Source organism: Rattus norvegicus, chromosome 1, assembly GCF_021556685.1.
Source record: "Rattus norvegicus strain SHRSP/BbbUtx chromosome 1, alternate assembly SHRSP_T2T, whole genome shotgun sequence".
NCBI classification, from domain to species: Eukaryota; Metazoa; Chordata; class Mammalia; order Rodentia; family Muridae; genus Rattus; species Rattus norvegicus.
In genome coordinates, this window is record NC_141534.1 from 6,213,368 (window position 1) to 6,236,561 (window position 23,194).

Below are 23,194 nucleotides of genomic sequence, written 5' to 3' on the forward strand. Positions count from 1 at the left end.
TACTAAGTTTCACTTCTCTACCCTTATTGCTTATTTTTTCTTCTATTTTCCTTTCCATTTGCTTCTCACTCTGCTTCTGAAACGTAAAGCTTCTGTTTCTTTGGTTTTTGTTTGTTTGCTTGCTTGCTTGCTTTTTGTTTGGTTTTGTTTTTAAATTCTGCTTATCGTGCACGTTGAAAAATTCTTTAGTGACTCAATAGATTTCTAAATGGTGTCTTCACCTGTTTGCTCCTCATTGCTGCCACAGGTATATTCCACACATGCCCCATACCCCCTTCACTGTGATCTCTTTTTGACTAGGACAGATAGAAAACACCAGGATCTTGTAGAAAATATGAAAGCATGGTTTATTTGGAAGCCTGTGTGTGATGTGTTCATTAAAATTTAGAACTAAGCCTGGTGTGAATAGAAAGATGCTAAGGAGCTGGATAACTAGGTTTCCTTAGCAATGTGAGCAAGGTACCTAAGAGTTCGATGGGCACTGATGGGACAAAGGTAGAATCCATGTCTCCATTGTTGCACTAAAGACACAAACAACCCTTCCTGTTCTCTTAAAAGCACAAATCTCAACGGATGTCATGGGACTTGATATTCTAATTTCAGATCACATGTCCTCAAAGCCGAACTGTGTTCCACTTTATGACCTGCCCTGCAAATTTTGTGTGCTGCTTCAAACTTCCTCTTTGGAAGTGTGTTCTGGGAAAATCAAACTGTTGGGCTCATGTGTTATTCTAGACTACTTCTGCTAGTGTAATGCTTAGAAAGTTCAGAGAAGGAATATGCCCATTTAATAAATAGAAAATATTTATTATGATACAGCGTCATCAAGATTATCTGACAAAAGGCAGTAACAAGCCAAAGGAAAACACTTTTACAAGAAGCAAAACACCTTGAAGAAGCACACACATTACAGTGAAGATATTTTTGCCCTTTAGGTACAGGGTAGTAGGCATACATCTCCAATTCTGAACAATTATATGAGCTAATATTCTATTTATTCTGGAAGATTCATAATCAGGATAAGAGTAGGCATTCAGTAATATTTTAATCAGTGTTGAAGGTGTTCACCAAATGTCTCAGACCAAAACCCTAGAGTCAACTTGCCTGTTACAGCATTCGAATAGGCAAATGTTGCCTCATCTATTCTGGCAAAAGAACAACAAAAGGCTCTGAACGCACGAGTCCCGTAATGATGAAAGACGGATGTAACTGCTTCAAGTTTTAAAGAACATAGGAAGAAATATGCATTCTCTCATTGGCTTCCCAATTATGGAGACCCATCTACTTAGCATCTGTTGTGTGCTTTGAGTTTTGAGACAGGTCTCTCTTTTTAGGCCTAGAATTTATTGGCTAAATCAGGCTAGCCTGGGCTTAAAGACCTGGACCACTACGCCCAGCTCTACACTGCCTAATTTTTCTTCTTCTTCTCATTCTGTTTCTTCGTAGTGAAAACGTGGAATCCAAGACGTAAATTCTTGAGATCTCTGCAACCAAGATGCTCAAAAATAACTTGGAAAGCAAAGGCAAGAGTTCTTGGAAAGGAATTCACTACACTGGGCAGTAGAATGTGGGATCACATGAGGAGCACAACTCTGACATGGGAGCTGATGTTAAATTCCAAACTCATGATGCTTTGGCTATTTAGAGAGTCTAAGATGATGCTTTTTGGCTGAGAAACCAGCAGCTTCGACATGAAGACAGCAAATTAAAATGACTGAACATAAGGCACAAACAAAGATTATTTAAAGGGAACGGGTTCATCTCACAAATAACAGAAGAAATAAAAATAACAAGAACAATTTTCTTTTGGGTTCGAAAAGGTAGGGTCAAGATGGAATAACTGGACTACATGTATGTGAATGTTACATGTGTGGATATTACATGTATGTGGATATTACATGTATGTGGTTATTACATAATAGTACACATGAGGATCATAAGGAAGAGATGCTAACAAAGATATAAAAGTTTAAATGCATGAAAATAAAATTAAGCAGAATTGACAAGCAGATAGTTGAGACACTCTGGGTAGACTTGAGTGTTGTTATATACTAGAAGACCATGAAACTCAAGTAGCTGTGGAAAAACTTTTTAAAAATATATCTGAAATATTCTAAATATTGCCTTTTCAACCTTACATTTTAATAACAATGTGCGCAGGTTTATAAAAACGGACCTTTTACTGTCACGCATTGCTTGGTGACCATTTTTATACAATGCACTTTCAAATTACTTCATTAATAACATTCTCATATCATAAAATATCTGAAAAATAAATCCCACTTAGAAGAATTCCCATCGAAGCTGCACATGAGAAACATCAGACCACAGACCCAACCTCCAGAGAAACATGGTAACCGTGGTATGGAGAACATCACTGGTACATAAAAATATTTATACTATATCCAAAAGACAGTCTTCTAGTGACAGCTAAATTGACATTAAATGGCACGAATTTCATAATCACATGTATACAAGAAACGCAGGAAAACACTTTCAGTTACTAGTTCCAGGGACTCCTGTGACAAAAGGAAAAAATCTAAACCAGTAATAGTTGCTATGAATACATCATTAAGTTCAAAGATAGATTCGTTTCCATAGCACATGGGAGAAACAGTGGCACCGCATTGTACTGAAACTGAAACTGAATCTTAGAAGTCCGACTGGTTGATAGTATTTGCTACAGTAAATGGAAGGTAAAACCTGGCAACGCGGCTTGTCCTCTTTTGCTGAAGGGCAGCGGAGAACCTGGTTGGCACAGTGCAAGTGAGTTCACAAACGGCCTGACACTCCTTGTTATCTTTCTCCTCTCCAAAAGTATCTGTACATTAATACGGAATCTGTGAAGCACGCTCACCTTGTTCAAGGCCCTGTGCTTATATATCATCTTGCTTCTCTTTTTTTCTCCCCCGTAACTTCTAATGGCGCTCTTTTTGGTGATAGCTTTGCTCATACTTTCCTTTTCCTTAAACACAGGGAATCACAGGAATGCAAAAGGTTACTGTGCCTTTATCCCGGGTGACTACAGGCTGGCAATGGATCACAGCAGTGGAAAGGGACCCTCATAAGGTCAGTCCCCGGGTCTTCCTTAGTCCAGGAGTCTGAAGACTCAGCACAGTCAAGGTCTGAGATGGGAGCTGTTGTCCGAACCTACCCCCGCCTCCTGCCCTCTCTCCATCTGCTCACTAGGATGATGAACTTAGGATTCAGTTGGCACCATCGCAGGGCCTGCTTCGCTTCTAGTTTTACCACGGGAGTGTGGGCAGATATATGTATGCACGATTGAGCAAAAGAAGAGATTATTTTTGTTGATTTTATTTTTACGTTTTATTATTTTTTTCGATAAAAGTTACATACCATATGGAATTGTGCTTTGTCATAATTCCCTTTCTTTCTAGAGAAGGTTTTTGAATAATTCAAGAGTCACAATCCTGGCCAGGACCACTGTTCAGTTGGCATCGTCCCTCTCCTTCTTTAAGGCAGCCGCAGCATTTTTTTTTTCTTCCCTGCAGACCGTGGTCCTCCATCCCCATCCCTCACCCTGCTTTCTACACATTTCTGGAAGGGTTGACACTCCTTGGCATCTCTGGCTTCTCCATGCGCACTCCCCCCCCCCCCCACACACACACACACTACAGGGTGGAAGAGCTTTGCTTGTAGTCCCTCAGAATGACAGAGGCGTAGGTCACATTTGGAGGGGTGCAGAGGACCGACTCAGATACGGGGGAACTGGGCACTGAGCTGCCAGAGGCCACGGAATCTCGGAAAGGAGAAGGAGGCGTCAGGGCAGGAGAATCCTCAGGGGTCAGCTTGCTGGCTGTGGGCAGGTCCTCCTCCTCTTCCAATTCATCTTCTTCGGTGTTCCCTTCGCGCTCGTACACGAACTCCTGCAGGAGCTTGAATCTCTCACTGTCATCATCGATGTCCTCCCCAGGAGGGGAGATGGACTCCTCCTGGAAGGTGCTCAGGTGCAGGGGCAGCATCTGCAGGTGTTGCGGCGGAGGCGGGGGCGGGTACAGAGAGCGCAGGCTGTTTCCTGGTGTCCCCGGGCCTGCCAGCACCGCATGGAAATCTGGAATCCCCGAACCGAAGTTGGTGACTACGCCTTGCAGCTGGTCCATCAGGGACTTGGGCTGCTGCGGGGGCTGCTGAGGGGGCGGCTGCTGTGGCTGCTGCTGCGGGAGAGGAGGAGGCAAGCCCTTGGGGATGACGGAATCAGCCAGGAACAGGGGGGTCTCTTCTGCGGTCAGATGGGGTGGCAGAGGTGGTGTGGTGGCCACGGGTGGCCCGCGTCGGTGCACCACCATAGAAGGGCTGCTGGGAGGGCTGAAGTGAGCAGAAGGGGTATTGTCCTCTTCTTCCACATTGTAAAGGGTCTTGGTGCTGGCATCTGAAAAGGTCAGGCTCTTGCCAGAGCCTTGGTAACTTTTAGTGAGGGGTTTGATTACGGCTGTTTGGTTACAGGCCGTCTCGTTGGTCTTCACGTGCACAGAGAGGCGCTGCCACACGTGCTGTCCCTTGGGCGCCTGTCTTCCACCTGGTTCAGACCATGACACAGACTTGCCGTTAGAACTATGAATAAAATAGAAATGGGTTTATTTACACATGGCTCCTGCACAGAGGACAAAATGCTTCTGAATTCTGTTCACCCCAACGCTGGACAATTCAGCCGTACCCTCTACCTTAGCAGCTTCCCCATATAGTAAATGAAACACTGGCTACTGCAGGTACCCTAGGCTGCCTTTGAAGAGGGAGCCAAGACGTTGAGCTCATGCTAAGGACCCAAGAAAAGTCACTGGCGAGAAAGCTCAGTCTGATGGGGCTACAGCTATTTTCATTTAGTTATACAATTTCCCCAAGCACACTGGCCCTCCACCACCATCCACTTTGCAATAATGAAAAGAGTCCCTTTGATGGCAGGTAATGAAATGGTTAGCAATTAATTAAAATTAAAATTATCTTTGCTCGCGGGGTTGGGGATTTAGCTCAGTGGTAGAGCGCTTGCCTAGCAAGCGCAAGGCCCTGGGTTCGGTCCCCAGCTCCGAAAAGAAAAAAAAAAAAAATTATCTTTGCTCGCAAGACTGAAGGATTATCAAAATAGTAGAAGAATAAAATGAAAGTGCATGCGCATTTGTGCATGTGCGCGCGCGCGCACACACACACACACACACACACACACACACACACACACACTTAAGTTTCCCACAGACAATACAATACAGAGATTAGTCTTTGGGACAAGTTAAGACCTACATATAAACCTACTCTTGTTGTGCTGTGGGATTCCTAAACTAGAAGCTCTCAGTTGCTAATTCTGGTTTGTATTTTCCCATCAGAAGCATGCACATAGACAGGACACTAGCACAAAGGAAGCAAGAACAGACAAGTAGAAAAACAAACAAACAATCAAATATGCGAGTGGCTGAAGGATTTCATAATTTCCTATTTTCCCTTTTTAATATTAAAACATTATTTCTGGCTCACATAAAGGTTCAGCTTCTCAGCCGCTAATATGGTTTGCCCTAGGAATACTCAAATGAGCAGGCACATTGGAAAAGAAATAGGAAAGACTAGCAAACACATTACCCACAGCTCACATTAATCCTTCTGCCAACTTTGATGCAAATGAGACAAAATTAAGATCCTACAAAGCATTGGTCCCTAGGACAAAGGACCCTGCTTGGATCTTTTCCTATGTATCCTTGCTAAAGAAAAGTTCTAGAACACCACCTTCCTTCTAACCTTCTCGGTTGTCATGGCTTGGTTCGTAAATGCCTCTCAAAAGCTCCTGTATTGAGAATTTGCTTTTCAGAGCAGCAGCAATCGAAGGGGAAAGAGAGTTTCCTGGCCACCATTAGGTGAGCAGCTTTGATTGGCCCCATGATCTGTACCAAGATGCTGCCCCTTGGCACAGGTCCAGAGAGCACAGTGCCTAGTGACCGTGGGCTGAACCCCTTGAAACCATGAGCTAAAATAGATCATCCCTCTGTTCAGTTGAGTTTCTCAGACACTTTGGCACATGAATACAAAGCTAACACATCAGCTTTAATCCTTCTGAAACCCCAAGAAACCAACCAAGGAGAAAGTCACTCTGAAAAAGAAAACACAAAATTTTCTATGTCAACCAGAAATTCTACTCATTCTGCATATTGCAGCAGTTCAGATCTGGCTTTTGAGACTATGCTGATTTTCTATATAACTTTTAGCAGATGGCGACACCTTACCATAGCATTCTATTAATAAAAGCAGTGCTAATACTTTAAAAGAAGTCATTTTCTTCATTTCTATTTTTTTTCCTTTTTAGGAGTTTGCTTTTTCTTTATACCTACCAAAGCAACAAAAAAAAAAAAAAAAAAAAAGGGAACACAATAAGAACAAAGTTGTGACATGAAAAAAAAAAGTGGAAAATGAACATTCTTTCTTAGGTGGAGGTGTGAAATAGACTTTCCCACATTACAGTCTTGTGTTTGAAGTGTGGGGGGGAGCAGAGAAGGATCGCTATGACAATGGTTTATTGGATCATTTTAAAAATCAAGAATAAGGGCTTTGAAACATACATATGGTTCTTGGAATACTTAAAATGAGAATAATGTCCAACATTTCACATTTTATAACTCTGAAAAAGTGAACTGAGACTAAGAAATTGAGATTTGTTTTAAAGTCTGATACTGAATATATATATATATGTATATATATATGTATATATAAAACCTCGAAAATAGATATGACAGCTAAAATACTGACCTTTTTATTTATGGGGAAAAGGTCATTCCCAATGACAGATTGCATAGTCACTCCTAAAACTAGCTTCAAGGTATCCTTGCATTTTGGGAAAACCCTGATGTTTTCCTATAGACTACAATCAGTTGTTTCATCACTGTCTAAAGAGCCACCCGGGGCCTCATTTTGGACCATGTGAACAGTATCTTTTGATAATCAGGCAGACAGCTATAATCCCAGTTTAGTTCTATTTTAATTGAAGACAATTTTTAGTCTTGTGATGGGTGATTTTCGCCATCACTGTTAAAATTGGTAGCATTACTTCCATTCAGAGTCTTGCTCTAAATTATGCAAAAAGTCCTATTTAACTAGGAAACAAATATCATGCCCCAGGACATTTGATGGATTATAAAAATTAGACTATCCTTTTTTCCCCAAGGACAAAACAAATCGCCTTTAAAAAAAAAAATCAAAGACACTGGAGGAAATACATCATTGCACAGACATTACAGCACAGGGCACTAACTGTTCCTTTAGGAACACTCACTTCTCATGCGTGGTCCACAGATAATCTGAAGGGTCTACAGATCTACATGCTCTCCATGCACTGTTTATAGACTGAACAAATAAAATTTTATAGGAGAAAATGTACCGCTCCTTTTAAATGCTTGTGAACAGTATTGTGATAAATTACCACTAAGTACAAAGGCAACTACATTCTTAGATGCTTTCACTATCCTCTGTAATCCAGTAAACACTAATAAAGGTAATTACAGTCACTGATTCAGCTAAAGACCCAATCCTGTTTCCTGGGAAAAGGGAGCATCCTATGTGAAGAGGCTAGAAACTCGATATTAAGGAGAGAAAAATACATAAACTTTAGTGTATCACAAAAGAATAAAATACAAATATTAGCATTTGAAATGAAAGCATTGTTTTAATCGCTTCTCGGCCTTTTGGCTAAGATCAAGTGAAAGCATTGTTTAAGTGCAGACAGCAGCATTTTGGGAGTTTCTTAATTTCTTTTTCCTCTTCCTATTCTTTCTCTTATTCTTCTTCCTTTTCCTCTTCCTCTTCTTCTACCTTTATTTAATATTTTAATTTTAAGAAAGAGCTGGAAGCTTATCACGAGTAACAGGAAGCTTGCTTGCCGAGTGTGCAGGAAGGTCTAGCTTTGATCTCTAGCCCTGCATATACCAGGCATGGTAGTGATACCTGCAATCTTAAGCATGAGGAAGTTGAGGCAGGAGAGTCAGAAATTCAAAATCTTTTGCTATATTGCAAGTTCTAAGTAATCCTGGGCTACACATGACTCTGCCTCAAAGCGGGTGGGAGCAAACCAAGTGATCTGACTTAGAAAACTCTACATAATTGTCTCAAAGCACTCTAACTTTCAAAGACAGACCTTAGGCTCAAAGTAACTCGTTTCTTGAAGATAAAATACTGTGGGTCAGGGCTATAACTACGTGGTTACATATTATTTATTGATAATGAAATAGTCAATGACATAACAAACCTACCTTGAGCCTCTCTGGTTATAGGGCTATAAAATAATGGGGCCTGTCCCGAGAACACAGAGCCCTCCCCACCCTCTCACCGTCTTTGGAGTCAAAATGTCTGAAACACCAGGGGCTTTACAACTTGTCAGGCAACCTTGAGAGAGAGGCTTGGCGCTGAGCTGGTGTTGGGCTGAAGCACTCTTTGGCATGATTGCTTAGCTTTGAACCCCACCTGTTCTCTATTTAAGCCATGACCTTAAGTCAGGGCAAGAATATGGACTTGGGTAATCAGTGAGTCTCCTTGTCCCCATCTCAATGAGTCTGCACTGGATAAATCTCCTTCTCTCGATTTCACTATTTAAATTGACTCTTAACTGGCTCCTCCAGGACAAGTAGCTGAAGCTGATTCGTTGGGCGCACAGGCTGTGACCCTAAGTCTGGTGATAATAAGACTATAGGAAGAGATGAAGAGGGGAAAACCATGTTTCATTCTCCTATGCAGAACAGAATTGACAGGTCTGAGACTGTGATCCAGGAAGTAATAGGTTGAGGTTTTTGCCTTGATTTTCTTCCATTAGCTGGGGTCACAATCCCCCCAAACAAAGCAAAGCAAAACAAAACAAAACAAAATATTACCACTCTAGAGGGTAGAGAGAAGTTAAAGCATCTTGTCTACTCACAATTACTTGCAATATGGAGAATCTCAAAGTAGTAAGTACAAATGTAGTTGCATCTGTATTTCATGATAATCTATCACAAAAAAGATATTAAATATGGGAGTGGGCCATATAAACAGATTATTGTATCATTGGCATCCAGAGTGAGCCTGCCTGCTTTTTATTTGTTTCTGTAAGTGCTAGTTACATGAGCAGGTTACATGCTCTCCCCATAAGCAGGAAAAGCTCCCACTTGAGAACCTGGGAAGTCAAGCATTTGTCTTCTATAAAAAGGGGGAAGTGGGCCCATTGAGATGGCACTTGCTGCTAAGTCCTACGACATGAGAATAAAGAGTGTCCTCAAATGATGGAAGGAAAGAACTGGGTCTGATGAGTTGTTACCTGACTTAGTATATGCTCTCTTTCCCCACCTTTCTCTCTCCAAGATCACTCACTAGTAACTAGTGTAATGAAATGAAAGGGGGAGTCAGGAAATGCCAGGGTGTTCCAGTAGGGAAAGAACAACTCAACATGAGCAGATTCTCTGAGTCACCAGCGCTAGGGTAGCCTACCTATTATTGCCCCAAAGCTGCACTTTGATATGGTCCCAATCTGGGAGTCTATCCATCCTAATATCTAGTGGAGCTATCCATCCTCTCACCTGCATACGCATCAACCAGATGACACCAGACGGAAGGTGGCTCTTGCAGATTCTTAGGCATCGGGACTATTTAAACCATTTGAGATAGGCTTCTGTTTTCCCAGGAAAACCCAAGTTACTTTCCATATTGACACTAGTTCCACTACTTGAAATGTTCCAGAAAAAAAAAACAGCATATTTAGCATAATCTCTTCACCATGGAAGACTAGGAACCTAGTTAAGCCATCTTGCCTATTGACTGTTACTCACAATACAGAGACTCTCAAACGTACTTTTGCAGGTGAACGAACTCTTCTTATGTGAGAACTCCATAGTTTCTGTAGCTAGGTAATCTTGTATAGCATTGTAAGTTTGCTTCTTCTCTCTGAATTCTATCCGTAACATTGGCTAGGCACAGAACCACTGTCTGAATGAAATACATAGTTTCCAAAGTCAAAATATTTGACTCTTACTTAGTAGTCTGTAGATCAACTGATCCCTGGATCTTCAAGCTTCATGATACAGGATGAAGGACAACACACAGATATCACACACACACACACACACACACACACACACACACACACACCATTTTGTTTTTCAATAACTTCATGGTTTCTTTAAGGAACCAATAAAGTAAAAATATATACCAAGTTCAATTTTATCAAAATCAATGAAGCATGAAGATCTCTAGAACTTTGTTCTCGGCCTGAGTGCTTACTGTTCTGATAAAATTACCGAGTCATTTCCAAACTGCAAGAGAATTCGGATGGTTATTGAACTTTTTCAAGAAAGTTTGAAAAGGTCTTTGGGTTTTATTCATTTACTAGCTGATGAAGGAAATTCTCAGGTTGAAGACAGTGTTCTTGCAGAAAACGTGGGTTTGGTTCTTAGAACTCAATAGGGCATATCACAGCCATCTATAACTCTAGGTCCAGGTGATCCGACACCCTCTTCTGGCCTCTCTGGGAATCTGTATTCAAATATATTAACAGACACATATACATAGACTTACAAATTATTATAAATGATAAAATGTGTGTACCAGGGAATTGTCCTCATAGTGGTATCCCATGTGTGGTAAGAATCATTTTGGAAACACAGGTAGGAATATATCGTGTTACTTATGAAGTTCAGGTCAAACACTGTCATTTCTTTTATGCTCCCCTCTGCCAGATTTGGATTTCAATTGCCAGTCCCTTGCTGAACTTCAGTCCTCACAGTCTGCCTGGCAAATATAGAGCGGTTGTGTTGCTCTGCCTAGATTATTCCTCAGCGGCAGGCGTGACAGAGACAGACCAAAGTGACCCAGTTTACCTCTTATGTTAGTCTCTTTGCATGCTCTTTACAAAAATCAGTGGATACTGGAGGTTAAAGAAAGGACTTTTTTTTTTATTTTCTTTTTACCAGGACAACCATAACTAAAAATATCTGGCCTTAGTCTGAGGGAAACAAGTTGAAAGCCACTGATTCTTTCTGTTCCTTCACAGTTTGAAGACAGGAGGCTGGAATAGCCTGTTCTTAAGTCCCCAACAACCCACCTGTTAGCTTCGCTGATATGTATATTTTTTTCTTCTTTAATCATCACCAAAGAAGTGTATTTGGGTTGTACTTTTGGTCATAGAACTCACCTTTAAGTCACGAACTGTCAGTTGATTTTTCTTTAGCCCTGCTGCCCTGACAGGGCAAACACATCCATCCCTATCAATCTCTTTTGACAGGCAGCCAGCAGCTGTCACAAATTAGCATCCCCTTGCTATGTCCTTGGAGAGACTCACCCACAGTGCAAGAAATATTTACCGCCTTTAGACTTGGAAGAATGTCAAGGAGGGCATCCAGCTATGGTACAGTGGCTCTGATAGTGGCTTCCCGAGTGCCACACTACAGACACTGGCATGGCTACCCAATGTGTCCTTCCTACATCTGGATGATTGTTTTTGTGGAGGCTGCATTGTTTGTATATAGGATTCTACAGGATTAACAAGAGGAGGCAGTAGACTTCCTGGTACACTTCACTGAGGAAAGGAAGAGGCAGCATGGCTCCATTTACCAGTCCCTGCTGCCAGCTCGGTACTAAACATTGAAAGGAATTGGGCTCTTCTAGCTGAAGAGCTATTCAAGCCACAGACACCTCATCAGTGGGCTCCCTCGTGCTGCAGGAATGTGTACCTTTGACTCTCCCAGGCGTTTGGAGGGCTGTAAAGGAACAGCTGATAAAAACCACAGACTCCGTGCACAATGAATCGAACATGGTCTAGGTGCTTTGGTTAACTTAAAGAGACACTGTCAAGGAGCTAAAGGTCAAAAATTGGACCAAACATGCAAAGTTTTTATCTGACTTGAACGTCTGATAAAAATCATACAGAATGCTGGGGAAACTGTTTTTACTTGTTTACTTGTTTATAAAATTTGCTTTAAGTGGAACTCACAAACCTTTCGTTTTGTGTTCCCTAGAGTGTGGGAGACACCCGGCAGTGGCTCATGTTGGCACCCGCCCTCACACACCCACATTGTGGGACTTTTCCATAAATTTCAGCTATGGCTTTTACTTCAATGCAGACGCGATTATTTCAAACATTTGTGCAACAGCGCCGGGAGTGGGGAGGCAAAAGGAAAGGAAAAGAAAAAAAAGAAAAGAAAAGGCTCTGTTTGCCAAGAAGAAGCTGACAAATTTGTTGAGGGGAAGATTCACTTTTGAGCTCATGAGTGGGAGTCACAGACCAAAGTGAATCCTTAAAGCTGGGGACAGTGCTGCATTGGAACAGAAAACAAGCAGAAAAAACTAACGGCTTGACAGTGTCCTTTTAAGAACGATGGACGATTGGATAAGACAGTCGTGCAAACCACGGCACGTCCATGAGTCCCTCATTCTTGATGGCATGCACCACAATTGGTTCCATGTTAGAAAGTGGAAATACCCAGGAGAGAGAAAGCAAGGGGCAAAACACTGTGTTTCCATGCAGCTTTTCTTACACATTCACTGCAGTGTGGGGGTTTTCAAAGCTGCGCATGTGCCGACGGACACTGGCTGCTGGGCGAGAATTCTGGCTGCCTCTTCCTGAAGATGGAAAAGAAAAAGCAAGGGGTTAAACAGTATGTGCACAGCTATTGTGACTCCACCACTCAGGAGGTGCCCGGTCCAGAGCAGGGCCAAGCTTGGCTCCTGAACCTTCCAGTATGTCTCTGCTTCTGCGTCTTGCTTGGAACGAGCAGCAGTGACTGGTTCTTCCTGTCGGGGCTCCTTTCTCAAAGCAACATCAGTGGATTCACTTTTACATCACAGAACCAACTCTTTCCCATGGATCTATCCTAGTCTGATTCTTTCCCTTCACTGCAGACAGTAGACAGTCGTGTGGATTGACTTTCTACCACAATGCCTCTTGATGGCATTTGTAAATTTATATCTGAGCCCATGGCTTTCCTATTCATTTTACATTGTATACCATATTATTCTATCACAAAGGCATGACTGCCATTTCATTTCAAGTCTCACGTGTTTTCTCTTGCACTCATAAGATTTTATATGTATAATAGTAGAATGTCAAGAGACCCACCTGTTGAGGTTGGAGGACTCTGTCATAAGGGGACATAGCATTTCATTTCCTGGCTGATGATTCCTTACACAAAACGCAGAGTGATATGTCCAGTGTGTCATTCTTGGCAAGAGAGACCACTCGCTAAGCACAGCAAAGTTGATGGGGTAGTCATGTGGATGTAGACTAAAGCTAAGTTGAGTTCCCTTACGCTGAGAAAGTGTTAAGAAAGACCAGTAGCTTAGAAAGTGGTGGCAGGAATGGGATCCTGTTATTATGCCATACAAAAGGGCCATCTACCCTGGGAAAGATCTTCAGGCATAAGGTCCTGGGGAAGAACCACCAGCACATGTTCTTGGCAGTGTTGAAGAGGACGGCAGAGTTCAAGGGAAGTTTCTCGATTTAGGAAACTGTGGATTTATTTTCTTCAGTGAACTCACATATGTTTTCTATTACGTCTGTATTTGGTCACCTCCCCCCATCTTTGGTGATAGCACAGTAGGCATAACCAAAGAGGACCATGTCAGTTTTCTATCCCATCCAAACAGAAGACTAGAACCTCAGAAGGAAGAGGAAGAGGAGGGAGAAAGAGGAAGGGGAGGGGGAAGGAAGGGAACCATCGTGGCTTGCCCAATATTTTAAGCCTTCAAGATGATGACTAACAGGTTCTGAGAAGAAGATCTGTGAGTTTGAAACCCCCATGTAGAATTAATTCCGTAGAGTCATTTTTCAAGGAAAGATTTTCTACACATAGTTGAATATAGTAGGGAGAAGGCAGAGTCCATCAGTGAATGGACAGCCATTAAATGGCAAGCACTCACAGAACATTCAAAAGCACACGCTGAACTCTACAATCTGAATCTCTAGTCCAGAAATGAGAAATAGTGATGAGTCGGCATAATTTCATTCCTACTGAGATAATCCATTTATTTTTAGACAAGGAGACACTGTTTGCTGTTGAACTTGCCAACTAGGCTAACAAGGACATAAAACATGCCAACCTGAGTTCACAAATACCATTAAACTATGATCATCAGAGAGGAGACAATAAAGAGAAACGTGTGCTTGGATATATAAATTAAAATAGGAAAGAGCAGTTAGCTTGCAAAAATATTACTAAAACTCTCTTTCTGGAGAATATGTCCAAAGCACTGGGCTTTGTTGTTCTAGAATCTTCCCGCATGCGTTTGACTTTAAAATTAACTCTACTTTGGAGAAATGTCTGCACATTGCCTGGTCAAATGGTGTCAGTCACCAGAGTTCCCAGTAGGTCTAGCTTCAGAAGCCAGAGACTAGCACAATCCCTCTAGGAACCCAAACTTGCTACTTAGTATTCTGGGATCAGCCTCTTAAAATGCTCTCAATTTTATCTTTAAGTTTGTGTTCTGTAAGTGATGGGAGAAAGAGAAAATGGAGCATGTCTTGATTGAAGCATAAACTCACAGATGGTCACATATCATCAGTATCTCTACTTGCATGGGGTTTTGGCTATACCCTCCCATCAAGGTATTATCACTTTAGGGATCTTGGGCACAAACCCCAGAAGAACCAAGGTACCCCCTCTCTCTTGTTCTCTTTCTCTCTCACACTTTCTCTCTCTCTCTTGCTCTTGCTCTTTTTCTCTCTCTATTACTTTTTCTCTCTCTCTAAACATTCAGTACACAATTACCAGTTGGCAGGCTATGGGGGGAGATGAACCTCTTGCTTATCCTTGATTCAGATGCTTCAGATGTCTCTGGACTGTTAGAATACTCTGGTTCGTGCATCTATAACATGGCTCTGGTAGGAAGCACATAGAAGCAGGTGACAATTTGAGTTCCCCCATGGTACCTGCACAGGGATTGATTAGGAGTAGAACTTTGCATCTTGGAGGGTGCACATGTGCAAGTCCCAGAATGAGTAGCTAGGGCAACAACTGGAATGAGAGGTTTTCCCCTGAGAATGCCTTTCTGTACAAGTGAACAGGAAATTAAATGACAGCTATAAAACTGAGAGAGAATTTGTAGATTAGAGATTTGCATTGCACTTTTAACACTTTTCCAGTTTTTGAACCAAGGACTTAATGTTTTAGTTTTGCACTGCACCTTGCAAGTGATGTAGGCAGTCATGATTGTTAGGGATGGGTAGCATACAAACAAGGTGGGGACTGTCCTTAGAGATAGGGCAGTGTTTGCACAGGTGCATTGATTTGCATGCTGGGAGAGCATCTGCATTTCTATATACCCCAGGGGAGCTGTGATGGGAAACTCAATGACTCTGTAGCTGACTCTTTTTTGGCATTTAGTGAACAGTTTGTGGTTGCTTTTGGGTTTCAGTTGATTGACAGCTTTATGTGGTAACTGTAAGAATTCCAAGCCACACTAATTGACTGTTGATAGAAGCAGTTGAGAAGAGTTCAACCTTCTTCCTGATCTTGAGGGTTTTGGTCTCTGACTTTTCCTTTGCATTTAAGTAAAATGCAGACTAGACCTGCCAGTGGGCTTTGAGTGAAAGGCATATTTACTAAAGATTGTTGCCCAAGGCTTAGAAACTCTGATGCCTAACTGGCCCTTTTACCAGCTACATAAATACTGAGAGAAGGAGCTTGGCTTTAGAGTATTTTTAGCAATTGTAAAACCACAAACAACTATAGATTCAGCAAGTCAGAGTAAAAGCTTGGAGGGAAAGGCAGCATATGGGGGCTTGTCAAATATAAGTCCCAAATCTGTGCTGGAATCTTTGGCACAAATTATGGATTTAAAGAAATCCCAGAATGTTAGTTAGAAAGATCTTTTCAGTAATTTCTTTGGAGAGTGCAAGGGTTTCCCCTCCTCTGTATCCTTCCCTTTCTTCTGTTCTTTTTATATAAATTTCCTCCTTGTCATGGGCCAATGAATTGTCAAAACTTTCTCCACTTGATTCTATTATCCAAATGATAGTCCTTTGTATAGTAGCCTACATCTCTTTGAGTATACTTAGCTCCAAATGGTCTTGTTTCATTGTGTTATTTTATCCACATTGAAGAGCCCCTCCATCAGTTTCTGATAGGATTTATGCTTTATGAGAATTTGAGAAGTGTCAGCAGTTCTTTTCCTACAGCATGACCTTAATGAGTGGACAAGGAACTCAAAGCATTTTGTGTCTTCAATTAAGTCATTGTCTCTTTAAGATTCACTTTTATTCATAAAACATTGGAGGTGTATGTGTTAAAGTGGCTCCAAAAGCAAAGAGTGGCTTCAGCTTCAGCCGTTAGTGGGAAAGATGGAGAAAGTCACTAACGGGAGACAAGGGCTCAGTCTCACTGTGTATTTAGGTTACCTTAATTCATAATGTTTCCAGATTCACCTGTACTTCCGTGATGCTAGACATCTTACTTATTCAAGAGTTTCAATGAGTATAGCAGTATCTCAACTAAATTGCATTTTAGGCAACATCAATGACAGTAAGAGGGTCTGCCAGGCTAGATGAGTGTAAATGCTAGACAGAGTGTGGTGAGTTGCCTGTTTTTGAAGCTCCATGTCTGCTGTTAGAGGTTAATCTACTTTTAGTAGAAGTGGAATGTTCTAGACAATGCCAGATGGTCAGTCTTAAGGATCTATGTGGCTCACCATGGGAAATAATGTGGCAACTGTCCAAACTAATTGTGAAGAATGGCACCAACCACTCAAGACCACGTTAGCAGACCGTGGTCTACCTTTTTGGTTGTCGCAGCTATAGATACGGAAGATCGTTTGTGTCTCTGATTGGTTTTCAGAAGCCAGATGCACTTTTCCTATTACCTAAATGTATTTTTCAGTTCTCAGTGTTAACTACTCAGAGTAGAGAACGGAACTCTGCAGGCATGCATAGGCTGCCTGTGAATTTTAATTTCTCCCACTTTTCTTTGTAGCGTACACATTTAATGCAGTGTATTAGGTTTTTTAATAAACACAAATGACTTTACAGTCATAAAATATTTCTTCATTTTCAAAAGCCTTAGTTTCTAAGGTTTGCAAGCTAATAAGAGACTATGGAAGACAATTTAATAAAGCTTTATTTATTTTCTACCACAGATTCATCACACATTAAAACCCACTTGCTCTGGAAAACACTAAGGATATGTTAAAGATTTCTATATAGTAGTCTATATACCAATCACATTTTAAAGAGAAAATCTGTTTGATCACTTGGAAGATCTCAATCTGTTTATAATATTTGTATGACTGCATTAGCAAATAATATGTATTTTATAGTATTAAATTTTGTGTGTTGACCTTATGCTATATCTTCATTGAACAATGACCCTTTTCATGGGGTATTACATGCACAACTAGTTTACTACTTGAACTAAGCTGAATATATTTGTTCCACAAAATTATCCATTTCTCAATGAATATCTCTTTAGGGTGTTTGCCATATTTGCTCTTTGGAGTAAACCCTCTTTAGCACATTTCCTTGCACATGAAAGCTGTGCTTTTCACAGCAGTTACCCAGAGGTTGGTCTAGTGGATTGTTTTCTATGGTACTGACACTCTCTGAGAAGTGTTTGAGAGGCTTACACTGCTTGGTGAGGTTCCATATTGCTATTTCCAATTCTACTTACATTTTCGACATTTAAAAAATTACCTTTTGATTATGAAAATTGTCTGATATAAACTGGAGTCTGCTTAACACAAACATAATACACCTTTAGCCAGGGTTGCCTACTAATTTTAACAGTCAAAGGACTGAATCAGTGCTTTACCTAAATGGCTATGTCACTTTAGGCACTTGAAACTGGTTTGTGGAAGAAATTTGTAAGAGGTATGAGCTAGAGAAACACAGAAAATTGTAAGCCAAGCTTTCTGGGTGGACTTGACAGGATTTCAAACTTAAGTGCAAGGTGGACACAGAGGTAGTAAAGTCATCCTATACTAATGAGGTCTCAGATGGGAACAAGGACTCAATATGGAGAACTGTACCAGAAACTAGTTATACTGCATTTTGTTGTAATTTGACCTATAATCTGACAATTTGAATGAAACTGAACTCTGAAGTGAAAGGTCAACAAGTTTTGTGGAGGAAACTTCAAGACAGCATTACTTGTAGGCTGTGGCCTGGTTATCACTGGCTGCTTTTAACACGGTTTATAGTGGTAATTTAGAGCAAATTGAAGAGTAAAAAAAGTTATAAAAATTGACTGTTATCAAGAAAAGGAATTTGAAAGTTTCATTCAAGGAGAACGTACTCTTGAATGTATTAGTGTCATTAAAGAGAAGCTGGTCTCTCTGCACTAGACCTATAGAAAACGTAACTGGGATGAGTTTCATGAGTTAGTGGGGACCTCCTTATCCAAGACTCCTACATGTAAAATTCCAAACTCATTTGGCTTTCCTTTGAAAGGAGAGTTTTGCTAGGTGCTCCATTCAAAATGGGTACCTAGAAGAAAAACTTCCCAGGTCCAACCACCCAGACACTAAGGAGAAACTAAAACTCCAGTCCAAGCTCAATCGCTGTTCAGCTGGCAGCAAAACCAGCATGGATTTGTTCCCATGGAACTACTGGTTGCACAGGCATGCAGAATGTTAAGAGTTGCGAAGTTAGAGAGGAGTGTACCAAAGGCCCCAGAAAACCCTGCAGGGAAAAGCAGCATCAACCAGGGCCAAATGCTCTCCAGGCTTCCTATAAAAAGGATCTGTACGGAGTCGTGAAGGTAAATCCTGCGTTAAAGTTTAGGTAGACTTAAAATGTTGGACATAGCAGAAATGTGTGCTAAGAACGGCAGCAAGTACCAAATGGAAGCACTCCAAAGAGAGAATGGGACATCATTAAAGGGACATTAAAGGGACATTAATTATACAGTTGTAAGGATGGGACTTTCCAAGCGTGTTGACAAGTTATGACATGTTCTTCAAATGCTGGACATAGAGGAATAGGGTTTAATCACTTCCCTGCTGAGTTTAGTCATGATGGATGAGAATCCATCTGTGATTCATTTCTCCTTCTTGGATGGGAAAGTTTACCCTGTGCCATTGTATTTTGGAAGTAGGTAACATCCTCGTTGATTTTCCCTGGAATTCACAGCTCAGAGACTGTTTTGAGTCTCGGTAGAAATTCTCAACTTAGATTTCTTAACAATGTTAAGAGTTTGGGGACTGTTAGAGATTGAAAATCAAACATGCAAAGATAACTGCAAAGAGACCTAGTATTTGGGTCAGAATCCTGAAAAATTTGCCTACAGCCATAATATGACTATTATACTTTTGTTTCCACTAATGTTTGTTTCATGCTATTGTTTATCCTTAAACAAAGGGTTGCTAATCATAAAATTAAGTTTTGCATCACATTATGCAAGTATCATACTCTTAAGAGCATAGTCACCATAGCCCCTGCTCCCCCGAAAACCATAGTTACATCACAGCTTTTTCAATATGCTAATATTGGAAAAGATTAAAGTGAGAGATTTTTAGGCGGTATTTAAAAAACTTCAGATTTTAGCTAAAATATAATACCTTGGAGAAAACCAACTCTTATGCTGAAAATGAGTAGAAAAAAAAAACAAATAAAATGTTTTCAAAAACTACTTGCAGACATTAGAACGGTACCATGACAACCAGAATCCAAGGGATCAATAAGTCAGAGGAAGAGAATTTCAGTGGGAAAGCAGATAATCTTCAAGCTATTTTTCCCTCAGGGTATTTCATGTTTCTTGATATAGAACAGCAAATAGAGAATTCAAGTAGAAGAACAAAAAATATGGGTTTGGTAGGGGAGGTCAAGAAGCCTTTTAATAAGGATGTAGACATATAAATTTGAATTTGTTTCCCAAAGAAGTCAGGACTTGAGGATTCAGGATCGTAGAAGGAGTGCAGAAAAGAAAGGTGGGGCTGAACAAGTTTTATGAAATTACAGTATATATTTAATTCACTTCAGTCTACCACCAGATGATACACAAAGGAAAAATATGAGGCCCTAAGGGGTTGGGGATTTAGCTCAGTGGTAGAGCGCTTGCCTAGCAAGCACAAGACCCTGGGTTCAGTCCCCAGCTCCGAAAAAAAGAAAAAAAAATATGAGGCCCTAAGTGAGGGCAGGTCATCCATGACTTATGATGGGTTTATACTCTTTTGGCTTTATGAGAGTGTGGACATGGTATACACGCAGTAAAAACTTTACTTTAAAATTTGAGTCAGTATTAGCTGTGCTGAATGAGGCTAGTGCCCAGGAAATTATCTACTCATGAAGATATATACAAAGTCCTCATTTAGAAAGAGGGCCCTCAGTAAAACCCAGCCAGCAGCACCCTCATTTCAAATGTGAAGTCTTCAGAACCATGAGAAATCAATGTGGCTCATAGTAGAAAAGGGATAAAGTCACATTCCTTAAACCACACATAGAAATTAGTCGAGATATATTATAGCATTAAATGTAGGAATCAAATTCACAAAGCTCATAAAGAAAACAGACAATGCCCTGAAGACCTGGTGACTGGCAACTATATTTTATAGTGGACATAAAAATAATTAAGCATAAAAAGTGGTCATTCTAACCTCATCAAAATTATTAACTCTCACTCATCAAAAAATATGAACCAATAAAATAAAACATCAAGTCAATCGTACAAGAAAATGTGTAATATATATCACCACTGGTTTGTTTTAGGATCTGGATTTTTCAATTTTTTTATGAATTTATTTATGACCTTTGAAGTAAAATGCTAACACATATATTAACATGCATAGATTTTAATGATGATTGATATGTTTTACATGAATATATGACATACCAACATATTCAACATAAAAACTAACTATAGAAATGATGATTTGGAGGCTGAAGCGATAGTTAAAGAGAAACTACAAAGATCTCCACACATGTTCTATACACACACACACACACACACACACACACACACACACACACACACTCACACGCACACACACACTCACACGCATGCACAAAAGAAAAAGATTGCATTATGCTTTTTGTCAAACATAATTGCAGAACTGAAACTCGATGAGTATTAAAAGTAAGAATTCTAGTTCAAAATGACTGCACAGACAATGTAGATATACTTAAACTATTTTAAAAAGAGAAGACGTTTCTCCTTTTAAGTGTGTGAGCAACATTTTTAAAAGTTCTTCTCACTGTTGAGCTGTGAGCAGTGAGAGTAAGTAAGTATTCAAGAACACTTGTATGGATGTCATGAAAAGAAGTGAAGATACAGTTTTAAACTATGCTGATTCCTCAGATTCTTCTTGAGGGAGGAGGGAATATGTTCATGGAAACACATAAACTGTCTGAATTTCTGGACTGCGTAGGCTGAGAGGATAAACAGCCAAACAGTGTATGAAACCGTAATTTCTAGTAGACGCTTAAACGATTTTTTGTCTTTCAGCAATATGATTTCATAAAACTAATGCATGATCTTAATCAAGAGAGTGTAGTAGGCCAGAATAGGGGTATTACTGTCTCTATTTTAGAGATAAGACAACACCCATCCTGAGCTCTACAACAAGTAAATGTGAAAGTATGGCATGCTGCTGTGACCACGTGAGTACCATTCCTGAAGCACTCTGGAGTCATCCCATTGCCTTCATGCATCCATATCTTATTCACTTCTGTGCCTCTATGTTCCTGTGTCCTAACTAGCATCCTTCTTTTCCTGCCTGGAAATGCTCTGTCCGTTGCCTAGCTTTCATAATTCCAGAGGTTTCCATTTAGGTTTGTAGGAGAGATAAGTCAGCTGCGGTTATAACCAGCTTTTGACCCTACATGCTACAATACCAACTTGTCAATCAAGAGGAGCATATTTCTGCAATAGTGGCTCCACTGTTGTAGCAGTCCTGAACGGATCTGGTGCCCACTCTACATGCAGGAGTTCAAATCTTACACTATGGATCTGGTCAAAGGCGTATGACTTTGAAAGCTATTGGCTCTTCTTTCATTCTGCTAACTGCTCATGTTGATCTGCCTCTTACAATTTTTATAGCCATAGATCACTGCTGTCTTCACCCTTGATCAAAGAAACTTACCTTTCAGCAAATAGCAGTTAACGCCATGATTCATGGCTGGCCAAAGTGCTAAGGACAAATGGTTATTGACAGCTCATCTCTAAATGGGACACCACTATCACTCTCCTAGGCTCCAGGAACATTATGGAAGAGTTGGGATAGAAAGGACATAAGATCCAAGCAACAAGAGGACTATAACCACTGTCTTATGGGTATGACCATTGTACTCATGAACTCACAACAGCTATTGTTATCTGCATAAGACCTGTACAAGATTGATTCTTAGATGAGGAAGAAGGCCATGGTTCCCTACTGGTACCTGAAACGTCCTGCTAGAGAAAGTCATTATCTTTAGTGATGTGACCCCTGAGTTAGTAGATAACTTCAGACCCATGCCCTGTGAATGGTGCTGGTTAAGCCCAGTGAATCACAGAGCAAAACAAAGAGACATGAAAAGTCTTATGGCAACTTGGTGGCAGAAGGGGGAGGCACTGATAGGGATGGAGGATGGATAAGAGAAGGCGGGCGGATGAGGGTGAATAGGATGAATTACATACATGTAAGGACTTGTTAAAGAACAAATTAAAACAGCTTAATACTTCCTGTTAACATTTCCGCATCTTTAGATTACTAAAAAGTCTCATGGTGTTCTGTAACACTTGCACTTCTTGTTATTAACCCTTTAATGTGTGGTCTTTGGTTAGATATTAGATCACACAAGGTGCTTTTGCCACCACTGTATTTGTCCTAGTGCCCAGCACGTAGCTGGTGCTTGAGAGTCATGATTAAGTAAGCCGCTACTGTTTCTCTTGCAGACTTGAAGGGTGTATATCCCCAGCCTCAGAACCATTCTAACAACCTGAGAAAAACTGCATCCTGGAACTTTTCCTAGAAGAACTCTGATCCTTGTAGGAAATTGTCCCTAGCCCTGTTGCATTGGTTCAGATATGCTTGAACCCCTCAGAGTTTGTGCGGGTGGAGACTTTATCGTGCATGACATTGTTAAGAGGATATGGAACCTTTAAGAGGTAGGGACTCGTGCAGAATGATTGGGGTATAGTAGATGCTGTCTTAGTTAGGGAATGATGCTGGTTTTTGGAATGAGTTGGCTCTTGAGAGTGAATTGACATAAAGTAACCTACTTTATGCATTGTGCCATGCTGTTTCCACCATGATCACTTCCCTTTCTTCTGTTACA

General features: G+C 40.7%; 1 protein-coding gene across 4 annotated transcripts in view; it reads right to left on the bottom strand.

Annotated features, from left to right (window-relative positions):
• Nucleotides 1-786: 786 nt before the first annotated feature.
• The window catches only part of Grm1 (glutamate metabotropic receptor 1), a 394,837-nt gene continuing 372,429 nt past the window's right edge, over nt 787-23,194 (bottom strand). The window contains exons 9-10 of one of the 4 annotated variants that reach the window (XM_087613363.1): nt 12,489-12,573; nt 787-4,572 (exon numbers count right to left, since the gene is read on the bottom strand). In XM_087613363.1, coding sequence (XP_087469489.1) covers nt 12,513-12,573 — 61 coding nt within the window. In that variant the 3' untranslated portion in view covers nt 787-4,572; nt 12,489-12,512. 4 annotated transcript variants of the gene reach the window in all.